Source organism: Anguilla anguilla, chromosome 17 (assembly GCF_013347855.1).
Source record: "Anguilla anguilla isolate fAngAng1 chromosome 17, fAngAng1.pri, whole genome shotgun sequence".
NCBI lineage: Eukaryota > Metazoa > Chordata > Actinopteri > Anguilliformes > Anguillidae > Anguilla > Anguilla anguilla.
Window position 1 is genome coordinate 8322766 of NC_049217.1, and position 15447 is coordinate 8338212.

At 49.1% G+C, this 15447-nt stretch overlaps 1 protein-coding gene across 1 annotated transcript in view; it reads left to right on the forward strand.

Annotated features, from left to right (window-relative positions):
* The first annotated feature begins 3835 nt into the window (after window positions 1-3835).
* Window positions 3836-15447, forward strand: part of LOC118215968 (calpain-15-like) — a 57425-nt gene continuing 45813 nt past the window's right edge. Inside the window, 1 exon segment of the mRNA XM_035396956.1 lies at window positions 3836-8684. Coding sequence (XP_035252847.1) covers window positions 8512-8684 — 173 coding nt within the window. The 5' untranslated portion in view covers window positions 3836-8511.

The window sequence follows — 15447 nt, forward strand, 5'->3', positions numbered from 1 at the left end:
TGGGGGAAACGGAGGAAAGGAGGAGAGGAGTGAAAAGAAAGTGGGACGCACCCCAGGGCTTCTTTCTGCTGGGAGAGTTCTCACAGGCGAACCGTTTATTTTTCCCCTCTCTCTTTTGCTTCAAAGCTGGATTGCTGCTTATTTGGCCTTTCGGTTATATGCCCAGCCCTGTGTTATATGAACGGTGTTCTTTAACGGGGGCGGTATCTCCAGGCTCTGTTCTGTTTTTGTTAGCATGTAGCTCATGTAGCTAGCGAGGCGTCCGTGGTTGACGGAGGGCCGGTCTGGCTGCTTGTTTAAACGCCGATTTCTTTACCAAAGGATTAGTTCTGAAAGAGGTACGAGTCATACGTACGCTCAGGGTTACTGGCGGCCGCCCCGGGGGCGAGAGGCGCGCGGGGGGGGGGGGGGGTGGGTGATGGGCGGCGCGTGCGAGAAGACTGCGGGGGAGGGCGGGAAAACAACGGACGGACGTGTAGCAGCAGGTCGTCAGCCGCGACCGACGAAGCTCGCCGGTCGGGGGGGGGCGAGGCTCTCGCGTTTACTTTCGGCGGAGATTCGGCGAGGCTGACGGCTCGGTTTCACTCCGTTCGGAGCCCAGCGGTGGGCCTTCGGAGGCTTTGAGCAGAGCTGCGGTTCAGGTCTTTACGTAAACGAGCGCGGTCCTCGCCCCTGAAGTTGAAGTGAGTTTCCCTTTTTTTTTTTTTTTTTCCTGAAAGGAGCTTGAAAGCAGAGAAACGGGCGGTTTGAGCGGGCACGCGGGGCTCCTGCGCCGGCTCCTTCCCTGGGGAACGGATGCGGTTGCGAGCGCTGCTATTCCACACAGTCAGGGATCAAAGCTGGGGCTGGAGCTGGAGCTGGGGCTGGGGCTGGGGCTGGAGCTGAGGCTGGGGGTTTGTGTGCTTTCACCTGTCTCACTCTGAATCAGATACTCTCAGCGTTCACACTGACCTCAGTTTCCCTTTATCTCTCAGTTATAATGAGCTGTATATATACCCATAATCCCAGTCATTTGGCGCATTTGTGCACATGTGCATGTGTGTTTGTGTGTGTGTGTGTGAGAGAGAGAGAAAGAGTGTGTGTGTGCGTGCATGTCCTCAGAACTGCCTGCACTATACAGTAACAGGCATGTATACATTACATTACATTACAGGCATTTAGCAGACACTCTTATCCAGAGCGACTTACACAACTTTTACATAGCATTTTACATTGTATCCATTTATACAGCTGGATATATACTGAAGCAATGCAGGTTAAGTACCTTGCTCAAGGGTACAACGGCAGTGTCCTTACCCGGGAATCGAACCTGCGACCTTTCGGTTACAAGCCCAGTTCCTTACCCACTGTGCTACACTCCGTCCATGCAAGCATATACACACACACACTCTCCAACACACGCACACATACACACACACTCTCCAACACACACACACACTCTCTCTCTTCCTCCTTCCCCCCTCTCTCTCTCATGCACTCTTTCTCTCTTTCTCACACACACTCACACACACACACTCTCTCTTCCTCCTTCCCCCCCTCTCTCTCTCACGCACTCTTTCTCTCTTTCTCACACACACACACACACAGACACACACACACACACACAGAGGTGTGCCAGTGACGCAGACAGCGCTCTTCGCACTGACGCTCCTCCTCTCCTCCTCCTCCTGCTGCTCCTGTCCTCCTGTCTTTCAGTAATGGAGGTGTGAAAGGAAGGCAGAGGGGTGCGCGTTATTAGAGGGGACAGGGGGGTGCTGCTGTGTCCCGTCTGGGCCGGTGGCTGGGCGAAGCAGGACGTCCCACCAACGGATGCATTATGCCAGCATGTGTGTGGTCTTTCTAATCAAAAGGAGTGCAAATCCCACAGCCATTACCTTAAATTACAGCCATTTAGCAGATGATTTTATCCTTAGACCTGCCTGAACCTTAGACCTACCTGCATCTTAGGCCTGCCTGAACCTTAGGCCTACCTGCATCTTAGGCCTGCCTGAACCTTAGGCCTACCTGCATCTTAGGCCTGCCTGAACCTTAGGCCTGCCTGCATCTTAGACCTGCCTGAACCTTAGGCCTGCCTGCATCTTAGGCCTACCTGAACCTTAGGCCTACCTGCATCTTAAGCCTCCCAGAACCTTAGGCCTACCTGCATCTTAAGCCTCCCAGAACCTTAGGCCTGCCTGCATCTTAAGCCTCCCAGAACCTTAGGCCTACCTGCATCTTAAGCCTCCCAGAACCTTAGGCCTGCCTGCATCTTAAGCCTCCCAGAACCTTAGGCCTACCTGCATCTTAAGCCTCCCAGAACCTTAGGCCTGCCTGCATCTTAAGCCTCCCAGAACCTTAGGCCTACCTGCATCGTAAGCCTCCCAGAACCTTAGGCCTGCCTGCATCTTAATCCTCCCAGAACCTTAGGCCTACCTGCATCTTAGGCCTCCCAGAACCTTAGGCCTACCTGCATCTTAAGCCTCCCAGAACCTTAGGCCTACCTGCATCTTAAGCCTCCCAGAACCTTAGGCCTACCTGCATCTTAGGCCTCCCAGAACCTTAGGCCTACCTGCATCTTAATCCTCCCAGAACCTTAGGCCTACCTGCATCTTAGGCCTCCCAGAACCTTAGGCCTACCTGCATCTTAAGCCTCCCAGAACCTTAGGCCTACCTGCATCTTAGGCCTGCCTGAACCTTAGGCCTACCTGCATCTTAAGCCTCCCAGAACCTTAGGCCTGCCTGAACCTTAGGCCTACCTGCATCTTAAGCCTCCCAAAACCTTAGGCCTGCCTGAACCTTAGGCCTACCTGCATCTTAAGCCTCCCAGAACCTTAGGCCTACCTGCATCTTAGGCCTGCCTGAACCTTAGGCCTGCCTGCATCTTAGACCAGCCTGAGCCTTGGGCCTGCTTAAGCCTTAAGCCCGCCTGAACGTCAATCCTGCCTTCGCTAAGCCTGCGTGATTGGCGTGAAAATGTCCGTTTCTCGCATCCAAAAAAGCGGACGGGCCATTGCTTTGAACTTTCCCAGAGTTTTAAGCCGTCGTCTGGCTGGCTGTCCCTCGGGATATTTTGGTCTTTCAGAATTTTAGTGCTAAAGAGCCTGTTCCCCCGGGGAAGTGTAAGTGTCCTTTATGAGCAGGGACTCTGCCATACTGCAATACACCAGAGCCCTCAGTCGGGGCGGGGGGAGGGGGGGGAGGTTTCAGGGAGAACTACTACCAACTAAAACGCTGAACTGAGGAAATTGTAATTATTGGTGAAACGTATATTGGCTCAGAAGCAAAGATTAGCATACGGCGTGATAAGCAGAACTTGTTTTTAGAGTCGGCGGCGTGCGCTTGCTTCCCTGTATGTGTCGACTCAAATTGTCTCAGACGCGAAATTTATGGAATATGAATCCTGTTTAGTGCGCAGCTGTGCTACAGCTTGAGTAATATTCTGTCATCATCGAGAGCCGAGAAGTTTAAATACGCATTCCTGATTTACCTCGTACCGTGCTGTCCTTGGTTACCATGTTGTCCCTGGTTACCGTGCCATTTTTATCGGACTGCACAGCCGGGTTTTCGCCTGTCTCACTCTGAATCAGATACTCTGTGTTCACACTGACTTCAGTTTCCCTTTCACTCTCAGTTATAATGAGCTGTATAAATCTAATCTCCCAGTAATTTAGCGCATTTGTGCACGTGTGCATGTGTGTATTTGTGTGTGCTTGCATATATACCTGCCTGTTACTGTATAGTGCAGGGAGTTTTGAGGACATGCGCGCACACACACACACACACACACTCTCCCTTTCTCTCTCACATGCACAACCACACACTCACATGCTCTCTCTCTCTCACACACACACACAGGCTTGTAATAATAAAAACAATAACGACAACAACGAGAGGAATAATAATAATCAATGGTTGTTGCCATGTCCTATGAAGTGTGAAAATCATTTTATGTGTTTATTCATCTGATGATCCTTTGAGTAATCCAGGGGGACATCTTGAACTTTGATCGTGAACTCATTTCCACCGCAGGATTTGCTTACGGATCCATTCGGCCGAATAGCTTCGTCCTGTACGTCCCTCCTCAGTTTGTCTGCGCGTTTAACCCCTCCCACATTATGCGGGTCAGGTGATCCAATTTGCTTTTGCTATTGTTCCCCGCGACACTGCAGTTTCCTGCTCGCTCTCTGTTAAGCAGCTGTTTGTGCGACTTTCAGCGTGGCCGCGCAAACTCGGCTAAAGTTTAAAGTCGCTAATTGATCGTAAATGTCGTAAGCCCGGATAAACGGACCGGGAAGCTGTGCCTTCAGGGGGAGCACAAAGAGCGAGAGAGAGAAAGAGATGCATTTACTTTTTCTTCTCTGATTTCAAATGGCACCCTTGGGTCAGAGGAGTCAGAGATGGCCCAGCCTGATTGATGTGTCCTATCTTAGAACGGAGGCCTGTTCACTGATTTATAGATCGGCCATCTTGATGTCAGGACGCAGGCCTCTCTGTCACGCCTGTCAGATAGATTCCCATCACTTCGCCCCGCCCTCCTGGCCGTAATCTCAGTGACATTGGACCTGGACTTTCAGAACGCAGTATAGCCATCGAGCTGCCCTTAGACATTTTTGTTTGCATTTTATATTGCCAAACGATAACATCTTGTATATGTACGTGTAAGGGTCGTTGATTTTTTTGTAGGCCTATTTTTTGTTGTATGGAAATATCGTTAGTTTTGATTTATGACATTCGTAGTGTCGGTATGTTATTTTTTCCATTTGAATTCTGTTTTGGTTCTTTAGGTATGTAAATATTCCGTTATAAAAATACAGCAAACATGTCGACTGCCCAAATAAATAAATATATAAATAAATAAATTGTCAGAGTCGGGAGCGGGGAGCTTTTTGTGTATGAATATATAAACCGTTAATGGGTTTTTTTAACCTTGAAATTGCGATTCAACACTTGCCAGAGCGAGCCCGCTTGAAGTCAGTTTGGGGATTAGAAAGCCTCGCGCGACCTTCGTCTAACCGCGAGGCATCCTACTCACAGCGGAGTTTATTGTTCCTCAGAAGTGTTCAGGGGCCAAATTTCCCACTTTGGAGTAACTTTGGATTGAACCACGTTCCCTGTGTCATGTTCCTGTTGTCAGTTGGCCCATGTCTGCGCGAGTCCTTGTCTCTCCTCCTGAGCTAGGCCTACCGTAGGGCTCTTTTGTGACAGTTATAAACGAAAGACTTCCATGTATAGAGTATGTCTTCTCAAATCTCTCATTGCGCCTTTCGTACTCTCATTACGCCTTTCGTCATGGTGGAAACTTACTGAGAAATTACGTTCTACAACTGTCAGAATGCGTCATGTAGCCTACCTGCTGACTGTTGCCAGGCGTTATTGTAAGTGATGCATGTATTATATATTAACTAGAATGTACGGTCATTCGTGTTCTTCTTTCCAATGAAGCATGTTATATTAGAAGGCAACACAAAGTTCAGCTGTGTAATGTGATTTGATATTTTTGTCTCGTCTCCGATTGGACACTTGGGGAGTGGGTCATTATCAGAGTTGCTGCTGGAACCGCCACTGCGTGTGCACGTGTAATTCAATTTCACAGCATGCTAAACCCATTTGTCAGGCAAAACGTCGTGGGCCCTCTACACCGACCTCTATACACACTGACAATTGCGTTGTGAGATTGTGTTTTTAATAAACAATTTTTGGAAAAACCGGCTTACGAAAACTGGTTCTACATCAAGGCCATGGATTATTAATATTGACTGGGTCTTAATCCGTTTTTTAAAAAAAATCTTTTCATGTCTGCGCAGGGATGATTGCGTAAACGAGGAGCGCAGTCAGATGCGTGGGTTTAAAAAATGTAATTTATGAATAAAATGAATTTTGCTTTGACCTTGTAGCGTCATTTCCACGCTGTCGAGTTGTGTTATATTAATAAGTATTACTGCATGGAGAATGGGGAGATACTACGTGAGCGGTTGTCTCCCTCCCAACCCCGTTTTGCCTTTCTAAAAATCTATTTTAGCGCATGCGTGCCGGACTCGGCAGCAATCCGCTGGAAGGAACAGATTGGATGAGCGCTTACTGCACTTACCGGAGAGGAGAAAAACTAAACCCATGAACAAAAAATAGAACCATAACGCCATGAAAACGGCTTCCCGTCCACACAGACATAAAGTGTTGGGATGGACCGGCGTTCTCTGAGGGACAGCGTGTTTCTGGAGCGGCGACAGGGCAGAAGTGGGAATCTTCCAAAATCCATACTGCACAGCATCCCGGCAGCGGGAAGGAGCTGCGCGAGGAAAGTGCAGGACCGTGGCAGGGAGACAAACGCAACATTTTCGAAATGACGGCGATTACGAACAGCTGATCAACTGCTTTAAATTACATTTACACAAGGACTGTTTGAATTGCCTTTTATAAAACTGTGAAGTGTTCGTCCTTTACATTTTTCTCAACTCACGAGTTACTGGAAAGTGTCAACCGATGAAGTGGACGGATTATCCAGAGTCATATAAAACGCACCACCGGAGTATGTCGTATTAAGGTGCACGACGAAACAATCGTGTTTATTTAGTAGGTTATATTAATATTTTTACTTTTGCAGAATCTTGTAAAATGTGCCGATGCAGCACTGTCACCGTGGTCAGGAAACACTGATAAGCTACAGTGTTAGCCCGAGTATTGCAGGGACCGCATTGAACGGATTTATCTAATGAAGGTGCTTTAAAGTTCATTATGGAACGTACGAATGACAGACTGTATTATTTATGAAAGTGATGAAGGTTCATGTGACGTATATATGGGTTTCCCGTGGTAGACTGTAAAAAAAGTGTTGAGTACTCATTTCGCATTAACGCGTCGGTGCGGCAGCAGTTGGCACGTACACTGTTCAATCGTGCATCCTGTGCGGTTCTTGGGAGAGTCTACAAACACCCACACAAACAGCGGCTGCCCCAGTGAGCGTGGGCAGGTTGGCGTGAAGTCGCGCTCTGGCAGATTGATGACAGTATTTGCAAGTTGTGCTCCTGGTATACCGGCAAAACAGACATTTACACGTTTGCGAAGGTTACCTGGACACGCGATGCGGTCTTTATTTGTGCAGAGGGCAGTGCTGATTTTATTCGGGCTGTTTCAAGTTCCCTTTGCGGACTGCGCCGGAGCCTTAATGTCAGAGTTTAATTAAGGAGCAACATTTCATTTACGTTTTTAATTATTCTAATTTTAGTGAAATTACTTTAGAGGATTCTCACCGAGGTTTATTCATGGTGCTTCGCAAACGTTTAACTTTCGGCAAGATACAGAAATACAAACGCTTCAATTAAATGTTTGGGGAATTTTCAATGGCAGCTGTTTATTGCGCTAAAATCGTGGGTTCATGGGCGTTATTATAGTGTATTCGCCATGAAGAAACTTCAGTGTTACCATAGTAACATATGTGTCGGTATTTTTAATATGGTTTCCGTGTGTAATAAAAACATTCTATTGTAAAATATCGAAAAACGGAAAAACCAACACATGCAAGTGTTTCTCTAATATACTCCGCTGTGTATACTTAGTTTGAAAAGTGGGCAAAACACTGTTTGATTTTTGTGAGATTTGAAGAAATTCTCTCATCCCGTAACTTATGTCGGTGCTTTTTGAACGGTATAGTGTCAGATATACATTCGATAGTCCTTAACGTTAGTTAATTTAATTTTGGGACGCCCTGGAAAGAATATTTCACTAGGATTGCATAATTCGGCTGTTTTGCGTTATTGCGACATATTAGATTTAGGTGTTGAAACTTTCCCAGCGCTTTTACCGCGTGTTTGCCTCAGTTTCCGGGGCGCGGTGGAGTGGGAGTCTGTTCCCCGGCCCGGGCGGTTCTTATCTTTCCCTCCGTTTAGCTTGTAAGAGAGGAAAGGACCGGACGCAGGAGGAAGATAAACTGGACTTTTTTCTTATAAATCTTGTTCATCCACGTAATACTCGCAGTAGGATTTCTAAAGCTCTTATAACGCGATACCCGGTATGGTATGGTTCCATAGGATGGAAAGGGGATGAAAGGGAATTGTATTCCTGAAGCTTTCATTCCCGAATGAGTGTTTGCAACCCTGCCTGTCCTAAAATGAAGATTGTCTTCTTGCCAGCGTTTCACCACACGGTGGTCATTTCTGTTCTACCCAGCGCTGTTATAATAGGAGAGGCTTTAGCAAGGAAGGACAGCAATGAAAATGTTTGTACAACATTGTAATCTTCTTTGATGTATACCTTATACTATTGCATACTATTGCTAGCCTCCCAGCATTAATGCAGATCCAGGAACCTGCCAGTGATGGACATTAGCCTGATATTAGTGCTGCCAACACGGACTGTCTCTGCTCTTCCCTTTTTTGGACTTCTGCTCTCAGTGTGACGTGTTAAAGGACCTTTTTTTTCTTAAAATCCTCCGTTGGGAATGCGGTCTCTGTGGACTCTGAAGAACCCGGGCCTCTGTTTGGCCTGGAGGTCCTGAGCCGGATAGCGCCCCTCCCCCCCTTCCCCCGACGAGGGCCAATGGGGAGCTCGGCCTCTTCCCTCAGCGCGGAGGCCGAGTCGGACCATGGGTTCCGCAGCGCCTCCTACCCGTCGTCGCCCCCTATGGGCTGGCTGCGGAACAGCCACAGCAGCCCGGTGTGGGGCTCGTCCTTCGTCTCCAGGCAACAGCCGCGCCCGCACAGACCGCGCAGGTAAGCGGTGGCCCTGCGCCATACGGCACGCTCATCCCCATGAACGCCGGGAACGGGTTCAAGCCTTACCGTAGGGCCGGGCGATGTACTGCTGTGATAATTACCGAATGCAGTACCGGATGTCACCACCGTGTGGTGCACTTCTATTCCTCTTTTTCTCTTTAGTTATACCTAATGGGGTAGTAAACAACCAGACTTCAGGGGCTATGTGAAAAGCTTCTGTAGAAAAAAACTTAACTGCTGTTGTCTATTGGGTGTTGATTGGACAGCCAATCACCAGCAAGGTCGTACAGCTTCCATGTGATCACGTGATGCGTTTTTGTCAGTCACGTGGAAGCTGCGAGTCTTTGCTGCCGATTGGCTGTCTTATGGCCAACCAACTGATAACGGCGATGGCGGTTTTTTCCAGAAGCATTTTGCACAGCCTCAGAAGCGTGGTTGTTTGCTATCGCATCAGGTATATTTAAAAAGAAAAGAAAAGACGAAAAGAAAGGCAGTACGCCAAACGGTGGCGATGATCGGTATTGCATTCGATAATTATCGTCGCGGTATATCCCCCAGCCCTGCTTCCCTTCAAAATGCTTGGGCCCATTTCCAGTCTTCTGATTGGCCGGTCGGTCCATTCATTCTCTGGCTGATTGGGTCTGATGTACTTTGCCTTTTGGGTGCGTGAGGTGGAGAACGCGTGCGCTGGGAGGGATGGAAGCCTGCGAGGCACATTTACCCTTCCAGCGGTAATATTGGGCTGTGTTGTGTTACATGGGTCCAGCAGTGTCACTGTAGCCATCTGGGGAAGAAAGGGTTAATTACATTTGCATTACAGTCCCTTAGCAATGCTTCAGTGTAAAGCTGCTTACGTTCTCTGGGTACAGTTCAGCTTATACAGCTGGATATTTACTAGTTCAGGTTAAGCACCGTTGCTCAAGGGTGCACACAACGGCAGTGCCCTGCCCGAGGAGTCGAACCTACGGCCTCTTGCGTCGCGAGTGCAGTTCTGTGACCGTTAGCTCTGCGCAACCACAGCTCATGCTGAGTTCTTGGCTCTGTGTGACGTGTATTCTAACGGTCTCAATGTCACCTCACATACTGTAAATAAAGCAAATGTGGGATTAGCTTGTTGGTGCAATAGGTGCACAATGCATGATGTTCTCACGCGTCAGCAGACTGGTTAGCGGGGCTGATTTTAAAAGTGAACCGTTCATGGTTTGGTGTGAGAACGGTGCTTCCTTGTTGCATGTTATTAAATGGCTGACATTTCCTTACAGCGCCAAGCATTATTATTCCATTAGGCTGTAAAGCGGCTGCTTTTTGTTTTCGTTCGCTAACGACCCCAGCGAGTTGTTTAATTTTGTTTTGTTTGCATAAATCCAAACTGTTTGTGGCTTCGCACGGACGAAAGGTGAGAACTCGCTCCGTTCTGGGCGATTTAAGAGAGAATAAAAGAGCGGTGTAGTGGACTGTTTAATTTGTGACTTGAGACCGTGGGTTAGTGATGCGGGAAGCGGACGGACTTTGGCCTTGGCGGGGGGGACCGTGCGGGACAGCCTCTGCTTTTGTCTGCGTGTTTATATCCCAGTTAATTTGCTGTTAGCTCAGTTTGTTTGCTCACTTTTTTTGCTGTTAAAAAGTTGAACAAAGGAAATTATGAGCTTGTCTGCTTCTTTATTGCGTTGCATTATTGCATATAATGGATGTGTATTTCAATCTATTTCATGTTTACATAACATATTCCATTTTCGTTGTGCATATCGCTGTCTTATAGTGATGTATTTGCATGCTAAATTTTAGTAGTGCTTTTGCTTGAAATGTAGGCTAACTAAAGTAAATGAATATGGACTTAAATGAACCATTTTCTACAAACAGGAGGGGAGAGTCGTATTGCAAGTTTGCGGGGGGACTGTGCGATGGTATGATTGATGAGCTTTCTGGTCAGGTCGGGACAGGTTGGGTGTGAGATGACTTGGTAAAGAGGTACAGCTGGCTGTGAATGAGGAGGTACAGCTGGCTGTGAATGAGGAGGTGCAGCTGGCTGTGAATGAGGAGGTGCAGCTGGCTGTGAATGAGGAGGTGCAGCTGGCTGTGAATGAGGAGGTGCAGCTGGCTGTGAATGAGGAGGTGCAGCTGGCTGTGAATGAAGAGGTGCAACTGGCTGTGAATGAGGAGGTGCAGCTGACTGTGAATGAGGAGGTACAGCTGGCTGTGAATGAAGAGGTGCAGCTGGCAATGAGTGAGGAGGTACAGCTGGCAATGAGTGAGGAGGTACAGCTGACTGTGAGGGAGAAGGTGCGGATGACTGAGGGAGAAGGTGCGGAGGAGGTGCAGCTGACTGTGAGGGAGAAGGTGCAGGTGACTGTAGAGGAGGAGGTGCAACTGGCTGTGAATGAGAAGGTGCAGCTGGCTGTGAATGAGGAGGTGCAGCTGGCTGTGAAGGAAGAGGTGCAACTGGCTGTGAATGAGGAGGTGCAGCTGACTGTGAATGAGGAGGTGCAGCTGACTGTGAATGAGGAGGTGCAGCTGGCTGTGAATGAAGAGGTGCAGCTGGCTGTGAATGAGGAGGCGCATCTGACTGTGAGGGAGAAGGTGCGGATGACTGTAGAGGAGGAGGCACAGCTGACTGTGAGGGAGAAGGTGCAGGTGACTGTAGAGGAGGAGGTGCAGGTGACTGTGAGGGAGAAGGTGCAGGTGACTGTAGAGGAGGAGGTGCAGCTGACTGTGAGCGCTATAGTTCACATGTCTTTACTGGGCTCGTGAGGAAGCCGGTTTTTGAGTCACAGTTTGAATGGCGGCCATTTGGTGGTTATTGGGCCCCCTCGTGCAGTTTCGGTCATGTACAGTAAGGGTCATTATTTATTCATCTTTCACTATTCTGGATATTTCGTTCCTTACGGTAGGTCCGGGCCGGGCGCGAGGTCCCGGGGTCCCGGGCCGGGCGCGAGCGTAGAATTTTAAGGCTCGGTCAGAAGGCCTCTCTCTCGGCGGGGGGAACGGGACGCTCTTCTCCAGAAGGAGCTCAGGCGCCGAGCGTCAGATGGAAGCGTTTTGCAGCGCCGCGCGGCCCAGATGACTCAGCCGTTAGTCAGTTTGGAAAACACGCGCTAGCGGCGCCAGATGACCCTCGTTGCGAAACCGCGGCAACAGGATCGGTCGTCACGGCGGCCAAAAAAACGAAAGAGAGCGCGAAAAAATCGGAGGGATGAAGAAGCGCCTGGAGGAGTGTGGTCTCCTCCGCCTGGAGGACCCCTCGGCCGTGACCTCACGTTGTTTTGTAACGAAAATGGAGAGCGGGGAGAGTCCGCCGTTTTTAGGGAGGAGGTGCAGGCGACTGTAGAGGAGGAGGTGCAGGTGACTGTGAGGGATGTATTTCACATGTCTTTGCTGGGCGTGTGTGTTCTCTTAAGGGGAGCCAGTAGAGGAAGCTGGTTTTACTTATTGCTGAGTCACAGTTTGAGTGGCTGCCATTTGTTGGTTATTGGGCCCTCGTGCAGTATGATAATGGTCATTATTTATTCATCCTTGACTTCCCGGATATTTCGTTCCTTATCAACATCTCCACCATTATCAGGGCTTCTAGGACCTGTGTGATTGCACAGTGTGTGGCTGATTAAGTGGCTGCTGGTCAGACCGTGTTGGTTTGTGTATAACTGATGTGCGGAAGCTAGCGATTAGCCGCCATTGCCGAGCGCCGGCCTGGCCGCTCCCAAACAAGCTTTGCTTGCATTGATAATAAACGATGCCAAATCCACTCGCGGGATCGCGGGATATGTTTAATTCACGGAAGGTCTTAGGGCGGTGTGGGGCAGGGCGGAAGGGGTGTCACGAAGTAACCCGAAACAAAAACGCAGGAATTCGAAAGATGCCGTCAGCGTTTTTTTATTTATTTATTTTTTTTTGGAACTCCAGGATTGTTGCGTAAAAGCCTGTTCTGCTGGGAGCATCCCCATAGCAACAAGCCTCCGGCTCGGCAACCAGTCGGACGCCGGCCGCGCCGTTCCGCTGGTACCGCACTGCACGCGCTCGTGCAAACGGCGCCGGTTTGACGGGGCCTGAAGCTGCGATACGACCGATGACATCATCGCCCGCCCCTGTTTCTGGGGGCGCTCACCCGACCTGAACCCCGCGGAGAGGTCTGCAGATCGGTCGCTCTCGTCAGTTACGCCGTCGCTTCTGAAACGCGATGGGGGGGGGTGCGAAGCGACGGGAGAAAGGGGAACGGCGGCTGCCGTCCGGCTCGCCGCGAAAGTCTGAGGCGCTAGCTCGAGCCGCTAGCCCGTCTCTGACGCTAAAGCGTCTTTTTTTGTTTTTTTTAGCGCTAACGTGCCTTCGTTGGGAAGGGTAATTATAGCCGCGCTATTTTCGTCTGGATTCAGAAATCTGTCTTAACCCCGACACCGCTGTGTCTCCCACACTGATGCTCTCTGTCCTTAACGCCCCCACCCCCCCCCCCCCACTCCCCAGCTCACCTCCATGGAAACATGGAGTCCATGGACTCCACCACTTAGGACATTTCTCGCTGATTACCTGAACGTCCCAGAGTCAGAGGGATTGGCTTTTGTGGCCTTTCGCAGCTGAAACATGAGAGAGTGTTCAGGGCTGAAGCTTTAGCAGTTGAAACAGGAGAGAGTGTTCAGCTGTGGAGCTTTAGCAGCTGAAACAGGAGAGAGTGTTCAGCAGTGATGCTTTGGCAGCTTGAACAGGAGAGAGTGTTCAGCTGTGGAGCTTTAGCAGCTGAAACAGGAGAGAGTGTTCAGCTGTGAAGCTTTGGCGGCTGAAGCAGGAGAGAGTGTTCAGCTGTGAAGCTTTAGCAGCTGAAACAGGAGAGAGTGTTCAGCTGTGAAGCTTTAGCAGCTGAAACAGGAGAGAGTGTTCAGCAGTGAAGCTTTGGCAGCTGAAAGAGGAGAGAGTGTTCAGCTGTGGAGCTTTGGCGGCTGAAGCAGGAGAGAGTGTTCAGCTGTGGAGCTTTGGCAGCTGAAACAGGAGAGAGTGTTCAGCAGTGAAGCTTTAGCAGCTTAAACAGGAGAGAGTGTTCAGCAGTGAAGCTTTAGCAGCTTAAACAGGAGAGAGTGTTCAGCAGTGAAGCTGAACACTTGCCTCCCCAGACCCCAGAGACGTTCAGTCGTTCCTGATCGCTCGGGGAAACGGGCGGCTCTCGCACTGAGCGCGTGCGGCGGCGGCGGTGTGCGCGTCAGCCGGTAGCGTGAGAAGCGCGGCGTGCCCGCGCTCAGCACAGTCACCGTGTCCGAACGCCCGCCCCGCACGAACACGCGGCCTCTCACCCGTGAGTCAGAGGTGGTTCGAGTACCTTGGAAGCTCCGTGCCCAGATTCCAAAGAAAATGCCAATCGGCTATTGTATTTAGTTTTCGTTGGAGGTGCGCAAAAAAAACCGTGACGTAATTTCAAACGATGCAAAGCAGGCTTTTGCATTTTCGTTTGCAAAGGTAATGTGCACACCTCATCTGACATTTTTAAAATTTAAACGCTGGGTCCATTTTTCTCGTTCTGTACGACAGGAAAAATACCAGCTGTTTAGTTAGTTTAGTATTTCCCTCCCCTAGCTCCTTCTCTTTCCCACTGTCTTTATCCCCTCTCCCTCTCTCTCTCTCTCTCTCTCTCTCTTCCCCTCTCCCTCTCTCTCTTTCCCTCCCGGTTCCCTGTCTCCTTCTCGATGGGGTCTTGAAGCAGTGCTCTGATATTTGTGGGAGGTTCGGGGGACTAAGCCATGGGAAAGCCTGCTAATTGGTATTCGAGCACATCTGGTGATTTGCATAGAAAGGCTCGGTGATGTCACCCCTCAACACTCCATTAGAGCACGGTCAGAGCTGGCTCTCAAACTATTTTTGTTGGAGCCGCATGAATGTGTTCAGTGCACAAAACAAATTTGTATTCGTAACCTACAGGAGTGCCTACAGTGATCAACACCCCTAACCCCCCCCCCCCCACACCAGTGCCTACAGTATTCTACACTACTCACACAACTTTTTTGCATAACATTTACACCGCATCCATTTATACAGCTGGAAATATGCCAAATGCAGGTTAAGTACCTTGCTGAAGGGTACAATGGCGGTGTCCTACCTGGATCAAATCAAACCTGCAACCTTTAGGTCCTTACCCATTATACTACATTGCCTCCCTTCACCAAGAGTTTAAAATGGCCCTGCCGGTCTCTGTGAAATTGAGAGCTGGGAATTACATTACATTACAGGCATTTAGCAGAGGCTCCTATCAGGAGCGACTTACGCAAGCATTTACATAGCATTTTACACTGTATCCATTTATACAGCTGGATATATACTGAAGCAATGCAGGTTAAGTACCTTGCTCAAGGGTACAACGGCAGTTGAATCGAACCTATGACCTTTGGGTTACAAGCCCAGTTCCTTACCCACTGTGCAACACTGCCGCCATGTTAATGTTATCATTATTATTGTTATTATTATTTTTATGCCTCCGCGACGGCACAGCCGTCTGATTAGATTTTGGTGGTCAAAGGTCAAGGTCACTGTGACCTCACAGAACACGTTTTTGGCCATAACTCAATAATTCATACGCTAATTATGACAAAGTTTCACACATGTCTAATAGGATGAAGTGATGACATTTTATATCCAAACTGGCTACTCGTTGGCAGAGGCATACAACCGCGAGGCAGTAGGCCTATTTCTAGTTAAAAAAATATTTTTCCCAAAAAAAAAAAAGAAGTTTTACAGCAAGATATTTTATCCCATTGCTAAATTGAGCCTACATGGCAAGAGTTCTATGACT